Source organism: Cariama cristata, unplaced genomic scaffold (assembly GCF_000690535.1).
Source record: "Cariama cristata isolate BGI_N322 unplaced genomic scaffold, ASM69053v1 scaffold9852, whole genome shotgun sequence".
NCBI classification, from domain to species: Eukaryota; Metazoa; Chordata; class Aves; order Cariamiformes; family Cariamidae; genus Cariama; species Cariama cristata.
This window is the reverse complement of record NW_009603235.1, coordinates 55,258-71,367: the sequence shown is the minus strand read 5'-3', so window position 1 is coordinate 71,367 and position 16,110 is coordinate 55,258. Positions and strand designations below refer to the sequence as shown.

General features: G+C 38.1%; 1 protein-coding gene across 1 annotated transcript in view; it reads right to left on the bottom strand.

Moving 5' to 3' along the window:
* Positions 1–1,796: 1,796 nt before the first annotated feature.
* The window catches only part of COL5A2 (collagen, type V, alpha 2), a 54,108-nt gene continuing 39,794 nt past the window's right edge, over positions 1,797–16,110 (bottom strand). Inside the window, exons 42-54 of the mRNA XM_009695093.1 lie at positions 15,477–15,638; positions 15,260–15,367; positions 14,532–14,639; positions 14,327–14,380; positions 13,889–13,996; positions 13,740–13,793; positions 12,323–12,430; positions 11,365–11,418; positions 10,556–10,663; positions 6,995–7,277; positions 5,853–6,064; positions 3,743–3,967; positions 1,797–2,869 (exon numbers count right to left, since the gene is read on the bottom strand). Coding sequence (XP_009693395.1) covers positions 2,723–2,869; positions 3,743–3,967; positions 5,853–6,064; positions 6,995–7,277; positions 10,556–10,663; positions 11,365–11,418; positions 12,323–12,430; positions 13,740–13,793; positions 13,889–13,996; positions 14,327–14,380; positions 14,532–14,639; positions 15,260–15,367; positions 15,477–15,638 — 1,731 coding nt within the window. The 3' untranslated portion in view covers positions 1,797–2,722. The remainder of the gene's footprint in view (positions 2,870–3,742; positions 3,968–5,852; positions 6,065–6,994; positions 7,278–10,555; positions 10,664–11,364; positions 11,419–12,322; positions 12,431–13,739; positions 13,794–13,888; positions 13,997–14,326; positions 14,381–14,531; positions 14,640–15,259; positions 15,368–15,476; positions 15,639–16,110) is intronic.

The window sequence follows — 16,110 nt, the reverse complement described above, 5'->3', positions numbered from 1 at the left end:
GGAAAGAGATGTAATATGCATGTATGCTATAAACATAGTTACCCAAGCAAAGAGAAAAAGTGTGTCCGACCACTTGTATTACAAAGACTCCTCAGTGAACTACTCCGATTTACCGAGAGCTCACACTTCAAGTGAGACTTGACTTCAGTGATTCTCCGGCGAAGGCTTTTACAGAATATTACCTTAGACTGCTTTCTAGTTAAAGCTCTTTTTCAGTGCTACAGACACCCCGTTGAAGAAATACTGTATGCTTCATATGGAGACAGAGATGCAAAGAGAGACTTGAAAAGAAAAAAAAAAATAAATGTATGCTTCATAATGAAATACTCTTCTCCTTCAACAACCTTACAAAGCATTTATACTAATAATGGACCATAATACTCTGCTGATGAAAATCAGAGATTAAAAATAACTTTCAAGCATACATCTATACTCCAAATGTTATTTATTATTCTGTGCATCTGGATAAATGTCCAGTAGAGAGATGATCACAGCGACTGGATACCTACATTTGGATGAACATGTTGGAGTGAGCCATTACACCTCAGATTATTCAGCGAAATTAATGTTATCTAAAACTTCCCAAGGATCCAATAGATAAGCTAACTCCTGAGTCACATATTTATAGTAATTATTTCATGCTAGTTGAAAAGAAATCACAGAGTTCCTGCTTGGGTAACAGAAGCAAACGGGTAACATCAGCGTGAACATGTCAATGTCCCTGTTCCGGGTCCCTACCAACCCTGTATGGACTTGCATATGGGCAACCTGGAAAATTGCAAAGCTCTTACCCTTTCAGAAGGAGGAAAGGAACACAAATTCTTGCCTGCCTTGCTACAATGCAACTTCATGGCTTATCCAGAAACTGTTTTCTATCAGTGATAACTTCCATTGACACCAGGAATGGGCTAAGTTACACTTTATTCAGTCTTGAATAAAAATTTTCTGGAGTCTCAAACAATACAGGTTAGGTAGCTTTAGTAGGACCGCTGGTGATTACTTCATAAATTGACACCTATCTTGTAAAAACTGGCACAGAAGCCATTATTCAAAATACCCTTCTATTCCCATGTGTAAAATACTTCACGAGAATGCATTGCAAGTGAGTTACTGAAATAGCAACAAAACAAAAATTAAATACTTCTATTTTTAATTTCCTGGAAATCTGATATGGGACACACTGGAAGGAAGTCTACAAAAAGGAAACCACTTACATAGCAAGAAGCATGTATTTAATTAAATGCTTTGCAAAGATACATGAATAAAGCTATGTGCATGACTTTCTTTAGGGATGGCCCCAGCTGTTTATTTATTTTTTAAGGAACAAACAAAATGTGGAGAGCACAGATGCAATAAAGAAACAAAAAAAACTAAGTAAGTTTGTACCCACATACTTTACAAAATAAAGCATGGTAGTGGTACAAAACATTCTATATACTGTATGACCAACAAATAAATGCACCATAACATTGTTCTCTCAAACACCAAAAGCCTAACAGCTAAGCTCTGAAAATGACATTGACAGTAGGCATCTTTATTTCATCAGCCTTCTACAGAGTCATTTAGCACCATCGCTTTTTTGTTGTTTTTGCCCTGCCTATCTCCTTTCTCAAAATAACAACAGAAGCATAGCACCTTTTAACATCTAAAATAAAAACAGGAATAATTAAATGCATCCCAACTTCCAGAGGTGAGGTAGCTCATGCCAAGAAATGATGGAACTTTCTTGCCTTGACAACTCAAGGCCAGTAAGTCAAATTACTGGTGATGCATGTCTGGATGTCAGCTAAAAACAATGAATTTCTAAACTTTCTTTCACTTTATTAGCAATTGGTCTGGTATACATGTGAATGATTTGCAACATACATAAATTGGCACCATATATAAGACATCTGCATAATTTGATATGTAATGGCTTCTTAGATGGGCAAGTATTGGAAAATCAACAAGTATTGGGTTTAAGATGTATTTTGAAGATTAAGGATAATTTAATGGAATTACACAAATACATTGTGAGAAGTGAAGTCTGGCCTTAAATTTTAAGATATGGGACACCCCTAGTGAAAACTCCTATTTACCCCAGTAGTATTTTTACTTCATAAACTAATCATGGGCTATGGAATACTCTTCTGAGCAGACTATTAAATAGGAAAGTGCAGGAAAGACAATGCCAAATTAAGATGCTCTTGTCTGAAAAGATTTTCATCTACAAAAGACACTGATTTCTGTGAATGGCTATCATGCTGGCAACCACAGGAAGACAAACTGGGGTAGAGGGAGTAGGTATGATTGAAATATAGCCAACGGTTCACAAAAGTGCTCTACTTTTCTGTTATTCAGTATGCATCCGAGCAAAAGAAATAATCCTTAGAACTTTACATAGTCCCACATGAAAACTATCTATTTTGAATACCTGTAAATTTCAAAATAATTTGAAACAAAAGTGAGGAAAAAGATTCATATTACTTTTAAAAGGTGGTCATCAATTCTCTTAAAATTGCACCGTTGTACTAAAAAGTTGGTTTCAATCATTTAAAACAGAAGGTTTGTAAGTAAAATAAATATTCAAAAGGAGGCCGGGCATTTAAAAAGAACCGTATGTACAATGCTGATCCAATATCAGCCATTACTTCAAGAGTCTCAGGATTAACTTCAATCAGTCTAAGTTCATGTGTTTAATTGCTGCTGTTGCTGGGTAGTGTGTTAATTTCCCCCCTTCCTCTTACATAAAGCAAACTGGCCCAATTTCCATTCCAAATTCCTGGTCGGTACTGCCAATGTCCACCGCTGCAATATCTATGATAGGTAAGCGTGCCACGTTCTGTGTTCTGTACTCAAAAACAGTCTTGCCTATGTTCCCATTACGTTTCTGGAGAAAACAAAACAAAACAAAACAAAAACTTAGGCCAGAGCTCATGTCAGAAACAGCCTGAATTCCAGCTGGCAAGTCAGTTGTCTAATAGTTCAGAAGGATCACACTGTATCTCCGCTGAACAACACACCCCTGCCTGTACTGCACCTTGGTTATTTTATAATGTATATATCTTGCTTTTACAGTGAACAGACCCATCAGATTGACACAGCAGGATATCCCCCTCAAGCTGCACTGATTTTTCTTTATGTTATTAAAATCTTCTCTGTGTGTTAATATGCATCTGCACACATAATCTTGGGCTATACTACTTTAAAGCACAGAGCATACTCTAATTTATTTCAAGTGCAAAACTTATTTTAGAAATATTTTGCCAGTGTCTTGGACTTGGCTGAGAATGCTATTGAACATGAAAAAATTTACTACTTGCTGTTTTTTACGTCCACCTAGAATTTTTGGGGGAGACATTTTCCTTTCCAACTCAGTCAGTCATAGCACCAATGAGTTTCCTCCAGCGTATTGCTGCAATAATCTTACCCACCTGATGCTTGAGGTTATCTGACCAATTTGTGTGATTCCACACAGAGGTAAACAAATACTGGGAAATCCAAAATGGCAAGATACGTATCTCAGTACGCTCACTAATAAGTAGTAATTTTGTAGATATCCTCTAAATAGTGCAGACTTCTACTATGTGAAGCTAGAATTGTAGTAAAACTCCTATTTGATCAGTTACTTCTACAATTCATGATAAAATTCTGCAGCATTTTAATTACTTCATTCTACAGATTTTTTCCTAATTCAAGGAAGAACTGAAAAAGGACAGAAGTCCTTTTTCTCCATAATAAATGACAAAACCCCCAAACTTACAGAACAGCTGTCATGGAGAACAGTGTATCTGAATCGGCTGTTTCCCTCTGCTTTGATCTCCAGGTCATTGGCCCCTTTCAGAATTACAGCTTTTTTCAGATTCTTTGTCTGGTCATCCATGTACCCAACACTGTTTTTACAAAGGTAAGTGATATTCTGGGAAGCTTCCTTTGATAGGAGGCGTAGGAATGTCATCTGAGTGACAGCTGTATCCCCATACACAAACTGTGAAGATAAAGAAATAGATCAACATATATTACACGAAAATTCATTATGAGTTCATGAATTTTAGAAACATCTGTCATTATTGTAACCCTTTCCAGACATGATTAGCAGGAGCCCTGTTACATAAAATGTAAGAATGGTTTCTTTTGTAATTTGGTGCCAATTGGGGATGAAGAAATGTAGACATCCTGTAACGGGGATCATTTTGGTTTTAACAGTAAAGCTCTACAGCTGAACAACTCAAAGGCAGCTGGGCCTCCACAGATATGCCAAGTTTTGGAACGAATTCTGCCTTGTTTCAACAAGGGATTCAGTAGGAGCTAAACCTTACATATGAAATAGTGCATTAGTGCAACCTCAAAGCAGATAAGAAATGTCAGGCACAGAAAACCCTTTTATAGTGTACCTGCTATACTGCAACTTTAGCAACTTGATTTCTATAGGCTTTGCATTGTATTTAGAAGCATCACAAACCGCTTAAGTTTGACTACATAAAAATAACTATACATTTCCTTATGGGCTTTATCAACTAAAACTTCTGTTTGACAAATGTTTTACTAAGTACCACTGATTCTATAAAAAGCAGAAGCAATTTTTCTACTGGTAACAACAATTCTAAAATTCCTGAGATTTTTTTCCCTATCTGTACAGGTTTCATTTTATTCATGCTTTAAGAATCATTGCAACATAAAAAACACCAGTCAAGAATGAACAAAAATTTATACATTTCACTGAAACTGTTGAAGAAAAGAGAAAAATCTTACTTATTGACACTGTCATTTTTTACAAAATGTGTTATCTCTGTTTAGCAATCTCAGACATATTATTTAGAATCTGTAAGGAGTGCATACGACTATTACAGAGATCACACAGTTATCAAATCTGACAGTGTTTTCAAAAATCAAATATTTTTTTATAGTATTCCTCAAAAAGCATCTGACTTACAAAACCCTATATGTAGCTCTGCAGGCAGCTAAACAAACTGTGACATCTTGGGTCATGGCAAGTTCTCCTGAATTTAATAAATGAAAGTATCTCAAAAAAGCAATCAATATCACATCTGTTCTCCATATCACATCTGCTCTCAATTGTTGAAGTTCTGAAGTGTTCTCAGGAATCCAGTTGATAAAAGTGTTATTTTTTTTACACACCAAATAGTTATTTTAAAGATATTTAATTACTCCCTATGAAATAACAATTGAAAATATTTTCTGTGCTTTTGATTTGATGAACTAGGAATAAAAATGGCAAAAGCTGGTTAATTAATGATATACTTTGCACAGCATAAACTTCTGTTATTTGACAGGAATGTTGAGCCTACTTTTAGAAGTTACCACAGAGAGAAAAACAGAAAGCTGAGTGGATTTTTTGTCACTTGGAGACTGATGCATTCAGCATGGAGCATCCTGACACATATGTTAACAATCATACTTTCTTTAAAAACAAACTTATAAAGTAAGTGTTGTATTTTTTAGCAGTAAAGAGTTTTCTGAAAGAAAGAGTAGAATTCAATTAAAACAGCAGTGATTTAAATTATATATTAGGGTAAAAGTACACTTTTTTAAGGGCAACAATAGTGAGTTACTAAAATAGATCGCTAGAGAAGTTGATGTTTTTGGGATCAAGAGAAATAAATCTCTTCCAGCAGTGGTCTACTTATAGCCAATCCTGCCTTAGATCCACTTGCATTCTTGCATTGTTTCTCCCAGTTCTTTCCTATATTTACTGTATGGTAATAACAACCACTTGAATATAAGCCAGTCAGTCAATAGTTACAATGTTCTGACTTGCAGCAGAATCTGCTCAAAATAGCAGATGAAGTTATAAACCAGAATGAAACAGGTTTCATAGAAGTCAATTCTTGATTTTAAAGATATTTAGTTACCTGTGATCCCCTGTTCATATCAAGGCCATACCAAATGGGCTTTAGGTCAGATGACCGGCTGGCCCACCATGTTTTACGTGGTATAGTAGATGGGTTTGCAGAAATACAGGTCTCTCCAGTTTCCATGTTGCAGTATACTTTTATAGCATCTTCAACACATCCTTGGTTAGGATCAATCCAATATTCACCTACAAAGAACATAAAATGGGATTCTGTTGTATTATAAAGATTCTTCAAATAACTGGGGAAATATAAGCAAAAGCATGTCACAACAGTGCAAAACACAACACAAAACAGGCATGTGTTTCCTGTATCAATCTGATGTGTGTTTTGATGTTTGCTTCAGGTATACGCTATAATGTTGCTTCAAGATACAAGCTGATCAGTATTTCAAATATTTCAAAATTGGGGAATTCAGATTTGAAAGCTGTTTAAGGTTAAGGTTGTTTAAAACCATTGCAAAGCTCCTGAACACTCCAAGTCCATAAAGAACACACAGTGGCTAGAAGACAATTTTCTCTACATATGAGAAACTGATGGCAGCCTCTCTAACATTGATGTTGGAAGCAAAGTTTCAGGAAATGGGGCAAGAGCTGGTCAGGCCTGCCACAAATTATCTCTACCTTCCAGTCTGTTCTGATTTATCCATTGATAATCTACATATATTAGGGAAACTCTCAAATGGCATGTTAGCGCATTACCACCTATGAATTGCCAGTATCGAGCAGCAGCAGAGAATTCTGGGTGGAAAGCAGTCGCAGGTCATCAGCCCACAGGTAATATTTTGAGCTAATAGCAATTAGCAAATATTCACAATGGGTGTACCAATCTATCTCTGTTGTCATATAAGCAGTACTCCATGGCGATAACATTTTCAGTGGTAGTGTTCCATGGAAGTCTAAAATATTTCAGATTTTAAAATACATCTGAATAAATATCAAACAAGTAAATATGGGATACATCAGAATATGTACTTCATTGGCAAGAAGAAATAATTTTTTGTGAGCGGTTTTCAAGCTCCTAGTGTGAATGACAATTTAGGCCATCAAAATCTGCATTACAGATTTTTTTTCCAGTGATCAAGTATATACTGGAAACAAGACAGCATCCTATGGCACATACAGGAGATGGTGTGTTTATACTGGATGGGTGGCACAGCTTCAGGTCATCACAAGTCCGTGCTGGGTGTTTCTTTGAACCATCTGGGCTGCGCATAGTCTCAATCTGGCTGCTCAGTGACTTCAGTGTGGCATGGACTCCTGGGTCTGTTTTATTATGGTCATCTGGGGCTGCTTCATCTTCAGTAAACTCTGGTAGCGGATCTGCCATAGCATCATCATAGTGTCCCATAATGTCACCAATGGCAGCAGTGAGATGGCCTGGAGGTCCTGGGGGGCCAGGAGGGCCAGGATCACCTGGTGGACCCTAAGGTTAAAAACAAAAGGCAACAGAGGCATAGCAGAGTAAATACTATGCAAAATGATAGCAAAGCCAGCCACTAAAAAAGCAAAAGTTCAGGGCCAGTCATCCTAATGCTCAGGGAACTGTGGTGGTGCATCTCCTCCCCTCCCGTTTTCCTGGGCCTCACTACAATTTCAGAAACCCATGCCTTAGCCTTTGTGTAAGGAGTTGGGTGGTTAAGCACCCCTTAGTCGTACCAGAAACTCTCTCACAGCTAAGGATGGAAAAATACTGATTGTACTGGCAACTTCTGTCACCTGGCCAAGGATGGGAAATCGACAAAACAGGCCTTGGTACATCTCTTATCTGAATAGAAACTCGACAAAACAGGCCTTGGAAGCCTCAGAAAAGTAGGCATCGGTACATCCCTTATCTGAATCACAGCTCCAGTAGAACACAGTATCAGTGCTACTGGAATTTTGAGAATTCCAGCAATTACCAACTCAAATTGTGGCCAGAATGGAAATTTACTAAGGACTAAAGTCAATCATCTTGCGAACCTATAAACAGTGGTCCTAAAGTGAAACCCTTTGAGCTCTCCTGGACCTCAGGGGGCTGCAACCAGCATCTCCCTCAGAGTGGGACACCTCTGAGAGCTCGTGAACTCTCAAGTTTGTGAAGTTGAGAGGATCGTTGCTGAAAGCAGACAACGAAGCCTGGGCTGAAAATCCTTCACTCCTCAAGACTCAATCCTCGCCCGTTGAGAGGTGCCAAGACATTAGAAGTGAGTATTTCACTGAACTCAAGGGAAATTTTCCTGTTAGGTATACCTACCTTTACACATATATACCTTTATATATCTGTTTCTTTATACATATATATACATTTATTGCTTTATCTCTCTCTCTCCCCCCATTTATTTCTCTTACGTCCATATATTTATACATATACTCCTTTATACATATATCTCTATATGTATATAGCTCTCTCTTAGTGTTTGTGTATATGCACGTGTGAATCAATTCAAATACCCTATAACAATTTAAGTCATTGCTGGATCATAGTGCTTCATAGATGTTAAATTAGTTAGTGATTAAGTCCTGTTAAATGAAAAGTGCTGCTAAATCCTACTGCTAACTACCGACATGTACAATGGGAGGATCTCCCTTACCCCTTCCCTCTCTTACCCCTGGTCTCTGTGTAAACCACTCTAGCTCAATTTTAAACTTTTTTTTCCCTTTTCCTCTGTATCCTTTCTTTCATGTAGTAAATAGTGAACCTTGCCATCAAACTTTGTTAGGTCTCCTTTCTATCAATTCATATTAAAACTGTTTCTGCTAATACCTTTGATGGTGATTCTTTGAGCAACCTTAAAACCACTCATTCGCGACAGGAATATTCAGATATAGATAAACCATTCACATTTCCAGGAACAAGGGTAAGAGATTAGAACCGCATGCGAGGTATTCTCTCTGCTTCATTCCCTCTCTGCCTGTCTTAATACCTTGCTCAACTTTTTCTTACTCCTGATTTCAGACTTAACAGCTAGAAAAAGTCACCAAGGAATGGCCTCCTCATTCCATTTTTTTTAAGCCATCTGTCCGTCCTTGTTCAAATCCCTGCCTAATAACTTTATTTCTTAAAATTCACAACAGCTGTAAGTGATTTTTAGAGCAATCTAAAATTCCTGCTTCCCCTGAGTCACCTCAGGCACATTTTCAATTAGTAAAGCCTGGATGGAAAATCTGGCAGTAGAAATATCTTTACATTTATCCTGCACAGTGCTCAGCTTTCTGGCCACAGTTATGGGAGACAGAATCTACATCATCCTTACTTGGCAGAGCAGGTGTTTTCCTGACTAAGTAAATTTTCCCAAATGATGGGTTGCGAGGTCCTTCTGTCAACCTGAATTGTGACACTTGGAGAGGTAACTGAGTCTTGTCACCAAAGATATCTGTTAACAAACATATCTCCACCAGCAAACTCTTCCAGCTCCTCTTTGGCAGCAGAAAATCTGTATCATACCTTCATTTGAAGTTTGATGCTCTGGTGCATCAGTTGGTGTATCAGGACGTGGCATTTCTTTTGAGAGTAATTACTTCAGAATTCATAAGTCATGCTCCAAATGCTTACTACAGAGCACACACCCAAAATAATACACTCTGCTTCTGACAAATGAAATCTTAACTTTTATTTCTTGCCTTCTGGTTCCAATTTATAGTTGCATGCAAGCCACGATGGAAAGCAAAACTAAAAACATTGGTATGTGATATTTCTTGTACTGTCTCATTACACAAATGAAGTATCTGGATACATATTATGTTCTTATGCTCTACCATAGATTCTTCATTCAAGTCTTGGTGCCTCGGCTGAAGTGGAGATACCAGTAATTGGCAGAAATTCAAACGAAGCAGGGTGAGTATTAGCACACAATAAACACAGGAAACACTATGTCTTATGAAATAGAAAAATAGCAGAAACTGCCTTCTCTGTCTTGCTCATTATTTTATTTTACCTTTTCCACTGCTCTTCCCCAAAATAAGCAATACCAATCTTTTAATTCTTCATGTGATCATCCAGATCACCCTTTTCTCAAATTCCTCTAATTTTCTAACTTACTTTCCCTGAGATAGCATAACTTACATTTTATGACTTATGCTATTGCGAACTGGTAAACGTGGAATATGCCTGGGGTGTTTAGCAAAGGTGTAGGATTTTTTTCCAAAACGGTCAAACTATTTTTCATTAGTTGCAAATCAGCTCACGGATGATGTCTGTAAACCTCAGATCAGGCTGAAGGTCAGCCGAGCTGAGTGTTAGAGTTTGGGCTGTAGCATTTCCTTAACACAAGGCATGACGGAGTATGCAGTTGGCAATGAGTCACATGGCTGTTCTAATTCAGTGCCGCCTTTGTGGGACTACTGACTTTGAACTACTGCTGGTTCCAGATACCCCAACTGACCTATGCTTAGGCCTGAGGTTTTAGGACCCAATTTGCCAAACAGCCATGTTGAACTGCAGATCCAGCAGGATCCAGTGAGCTAACTGTAGAAGTAGCCCCAGGTTGGCCTAAGGAGAGCATAGGTGGATGAGACTGGGATCATCACAGGTCCAGAAGATGAAAATGAGTAAGAAATGAGCCCTTTCAATACACAGTTACGCTGGCAATTTGTTGGAGAAACTGTATGAAATCTTACCATTTGTCTTGAGCTCATGGATGTTTGAGAAAGTGATGCAATGCACTGTAAAAAAATCTCATTATTTGAAAGTAACCTTTTCCTTCCATATTCCCATCAACTTACCTCAGGTCCAGCTTCTCCTACACTCCCTCTAACACCGGGAGGCCCAATCGGCCCAAGTGGACCGGGACTTCCATCTTTGCCGGAAGGACCAACTGGACCTGGAGGACCCTAAAAAATATGAGAGAGGAAAGGAATGCATTTTAGCATTTAATAACAAAGGTATACCAACTAGCCCTTTACAAGTGATATCTTTTCAGGAAGCAATCCAACTATTTGTGTCTATTACCAAACTTTTAAAAATCACCCTTTTTCTTCTCTAAAAGCAAGAAGGCAGTTTCAATGCTGCTGTTCTGAAGTGAATCACCTCAGCCAATATACCTTGGATCACCTGTATATGTTTTCCTAAACCATTTAAGCGTGTTCAATTCCAGGTGCTATGCAGACTGAGGTAGCTGCTGTATACCCACATGTATACAGACTCAGAGATATACTGTTACTTGGGAACATGCAAGGGAGTCGTATTTCTCCTTTATTTTTGGGTGAATGACATACATGGGGGTATGAAAGGCAGAGTAGCAATTAGCAGAGCTGCCACATACACGGCTTTGATCAAGTGCACCAAAAGTGTCTGTAAAAAGAAACTATAGCCCTGTAGTTATTCTGAATCGACCTTTTTATCTAGCTATGAACTGCGTCAAAGCTTTACAATATTAAACAAGGTAATGTGACTCAGCAAAAGGTAGTAGAGTAATCACCACATGATACTGAAGTCAATAAAAGCCTGTGAAATAAAAGTGAAGCAGAAATAGAACTCTGATTGTGGAAAAAAACAAGCGAGAAAAAACTGAAACCTGAAACATTATACTCACCCGAGGACCAAATGGACCTGGAATGCCAGGACTGCCCTGTTCACCAATAGGACCCTAAACAGAAGAAATTACTGTATCACTGTGACATTTAAAGGATACTCCTTTAGTTTTAAAGAATTAGTGTGCGATATACGCAATTCTGTATGAATAGCATTATAATATACATTAACAATGGGTAGTACCTTTCCCTCTTCCAATTCCTTTTCATTCTATTATTCTCTTTTGTCACAGAGTAACTGTAGTCACAATTTAGATTAGTAGAGTTTACTGGTGCTTGGCTATATATAAAGTTGTTTCTGCAGAAAAGCCTTACTTTCATGAAATTTAGAATCAGATTGGCTTACAAAAGAATAACTGACAGTGCTATTATGAAGTGGAAAGATGTTTTGAGTGTTGGGGATTTTTTGTTGACTTTTCCTGCATGTTGAAACTTTCAGCTCTTGCAAGGGATCCGTGAACAAATGTAAAAAAATTAAGTTTTCCATGGTATTTCCATTCAATTGCCACTGAAATCATGAAATTCTTGCAAATGTTAGCAACAGATACTGTCACAGTCCTCATGGGATTTTGCATTTGATTCACTGACTGTAAAGAGTTCAAACACTAGCAAAAAGACTTCACACTCTAACATGCTTATCTGAAACTATCAACTTCTTTTTATCATCTTTTGCTGACAGGTCATAGACTGTCAGTGATCAGTCACTGCAGGATTGGCACAAATGGAACAAGAGTAGGAAAACACGCATCTTGCAAAGTACAGGTTTACCTCATCATGCAATAGTATTGTAAAATTGCACTTAAAATATCAGCAAGTACAGACAGCCAGGCCGCTCACAAACACCTTGTGGGAAAAAAGTAACTCATGTTTGCTTTTTTTTTCCATTTTAAATAACTATGTTCCTGATATATTATTTAACTATCAAGGAAATAAAATTATAGGAAAAACAGAACAACTTACAGGAGGACCAGGAAGACCTTGAAGCCCTGTGAAACCCCTGTGTCCTTTCTGGCCCCTATCGCCTCGATCTCCATTGTCACCTTTGTCACCACGAGGTCCTTGAGGACCCTGTAAACATCAACAATGAAATGCAAAATTCTGGACTAGATAAAAAAAAACCAACCTCAAAAACCCTCTTTTAGATAATGCATTTAGACCTCCCTCACTTCTAAAGCTAAAAAGACGATGCTGGTGCAGCTCCAAGAATCTTAATTTCTTACCAAAGAATAAGTAAATACTTACAGAAAACCGTGTTGTGCTTAATTATAGTTGTGGTTAAATTTAGTCTATTTAGCTTCATAATGCAGACCAAAAACCACTGTAATAATGATACTCTCTAATTTACATAACAGAATTTTTAAGACTGATAAACTTCTTTGCCTTACTGGATACGGCAAATTATTTTCATAGATGAGACAAATATTGTGGATCTCTCAAAGACTCATAAAGATAAAACACATTTACAGTATGAAATCCTCCATGTTGCATTGTTACTTCTCATAGCTCCTTTCACCTTCACTATGATTGAAGTCCAACTGAAGTTACACTCCCTAACTACAGACAACAACGTTCAGGCTCCCTAGTAAAAACAACTTGGTTCTATTGCCATCACAATTTCGTTCTTGGTCTTTCTGATAGTTTCAAACTTTTCATACTAATTCAAGAATCATTGGAAAATACGGCTTCTGCTTTCAATTCTGTATTTCTCAGCCCAAATTGCATGCTAAATTTCTCAATGCCAGATTCCAAATAGTTTATCAATGGCATCATTATCACTAACTACTCAATAAACTTCTCCTGTCTCTCATATGACATCTGCTTAGGGACAGGACAACATTCTTTTGAATTTCCCAAGTTTGAAATTAATTTTTTGCTCCAAGCTTGGATTGTAAAAGAGTTATGTAACCCAAAAAGATGGGTTCTGTTTGTTTTTCCATTTGGACTGAAGTCAGAATCTCCTAAGTTGAATTAAGGCAGTTTCATGGGAACAGGTGATTTTGTTATATTTCTGCCATTTTTATCTAAAAATGTGCCTTTTTGTTCAGCATTTGTTTCTTTACTCCTTATTTGAATTGTCAAACAGACTCCAGCCATTTGCTAACCTAGATTCTACCATCAAATGGACAGTAACACACTCCAAATAGAGTCTTCCAAAGCATTTGTTACTTCTCTGCAAAGTATTTTTAAAGTGTAGAAATACTACTGTATCCAAACAGATTTCTGCAGCTTTGCAGCTCAGAAGACTACCTGCATCCACCTGCAGTCAGAACATTAGAAGTCGAAGCCCTGTTTAGCATTCTAATTTGAGCTCAGTTTCTCTTACGTTTTTCTGTTAAAAGTATCTCAGGTAAAACCACAGTGACCATGGAGAACTTACAGGCAAACCTCTTTTTCCTGCACGACCTGGGGGACCCACTGGACCTCGAGAACCCTACAAAGATTGCATACAGAAGATATGTGAAGCAATGCACAAAAGCATATGCAATAGTTTTTTGATAAATAAAGTATTAAAAAAGTCTCACTTACAGTTTCACCTCTTTGACCTGCATCTCCTGGAGGACCAACAGGACCTGGAGTTCCTGGACTCCCTGGGGATCCCGGTAAGCCTGCAGGGCCAGGTTCACCACGATCACCCTGCAAAACATAATTTCAACATTATTTATCTAAAGAGGACTGGACTAGACCAAAACAACAGGACTCTAGCATTGCTAATTTATTTTCTAGCAATTACAATCTACAAAGATATTCCTTCTGTAAGAACTCAAGTCTGAGTTTGTGGAGGCAGGTGTTCTTAGCATCTTAGCCAGGTTTCCTCAGTTTTGAGAGGTACTACTTATTCAAAGCTGTGAAACACTTTCAGAACAAGTTCTCCATTCAAGTTAACTGAATGAAGAGAAAATCTATAGTAAGTCAATAATAAAATGGAGATTTCCAGAAGTGACTTAAGAAAACATATATTCTTACACGTTCTCCAACAGCTCCATCTCGTCCAGGAGTACCGTCATTACCAGCAGGTCCCTAGAGTTATGGAATAAAAATGAGGCTATTGGTTATCTCTGTAATCTTGTATTTCTATAAGAAGAACTAGAACATTGTTCTCCAACTTCAAGTCGAAGAGAATAATCACTAGATTGTCTTTTTTCACATGTTATGAGGCTCTAATACTTACTTCTGGACCAGCTTCACCTACAGGTCCAGTGGCACCTGACTGGCCAATAGGTCCTGGGGGACCTTTATCACCAGGTGGCCCTGTGGGACCTTGTTTTCCTGGTGTACCCTAAAAAAGATGAGAAATATCATATCAAAATTTTAATCACAAAACAAAGAAAGCACAAAAAACCTGCTGCCTGCAAAACACTACTCATTAATCCAGCCTGAAGTACCATTAGCATTTGTAACTTCAAAAAACTGATAATTAAGAAAAATGTTCTTAAGGATTTTGAATATATACTTAATATACTGTGTATTTTTAAGTACTTTAATTGTGTTAGGCTTTTATTGACTAGAAGCTGCACTTGAAGCTAGTCTATCTAGTAGTAACTCTCTTAAGCACACACTCCCCTTGATATATGACCTTTGGGCACCTAAATGAAGACTCTGGGGTTGTTTTTTTTCAAGGATCTAGTTTTAAGTCAAATAGGAACATTTTAGCCAAAAGTCTTAATGCCGTTACCTGCTTAATCTTAATTCAGGCTCAGACCTTCCATTATGGCAGAAACAAAATCTCCCACCTCATGCATCGGCACAAGATTTATTTTATTACTATTCTCTCTATATTCCCTCCTACAAACGGAGTTTTCCAACTTTCTCCTCGTGCTATGGGGCACTATGCTCAGGATCCCACTAAGACGATGAGAATGCCCAAGCTGGTGGTGTATTGACTCGGTCATTACTTACTGCAGGACCTGGCAGCCCTGGCATGCCTCTTTCCCCTCGCTGTCCTGGCATACCAACAATGCCTCTTTGACCAGTAGTTCCTGCTGGACCAGGAGGGCCATCCGGGCCCTGAAATCCACAAAAGATAAAACAATGTTACTATCATTTCAGTAGCAGTAAGTATTAATAACAATGAGACCAAGCCTAAGGAGAAGCAGTAGCATCAACCAGGACGTACCGGCTGCCCATCTTCCCCTGCATCTCCCTTGTCTCCAGGACCACCAGGAGGCCCAGCTGGCCCTCGATCTCCCACACGGCCATGAGAACCGGGATCACCACGAAGACCTGGGGGACCTTCTTTTCCTGGCTCACCAATAGGCCCAGCAGGCCCTGGAGCTCCCTAAGATGAAAACACCTCGTTACATTGGACTCTCTTCTGACAAGGACAATTCAATTCTAAGGACTCTGTTTTGATTAACTATAAATATGCATACTCTAAGGAAGGCCCAAAGTGTGAATGAGCTAAGAGCTATTATCATCTCATTTATGATCAAATAAATGAGATGAAATAAACACCTCAACAAATTATGTCTGAACTCCACCCCTCCACCCCCCCAATTTGCAATTCCAAACCTCCTCCTTTAAAAGACCCTTTTTTTCTTGCTTCTCTCTTTTTTTCTTTTCTTTTACCTCATGTGTACAACTACTTCTAGAAAATTCACCCTTGCCCATGCTTTCCAATATCATCAAGCTGAAGTTCATATTCAAACTTTTCATTCACGTGGTACAAGTTAGATTTCTAACGGACCTTTGTTCATTTCACATGTATATTACGTCTTCCACAAACCTCACCTTTTGATAAACTCACAACT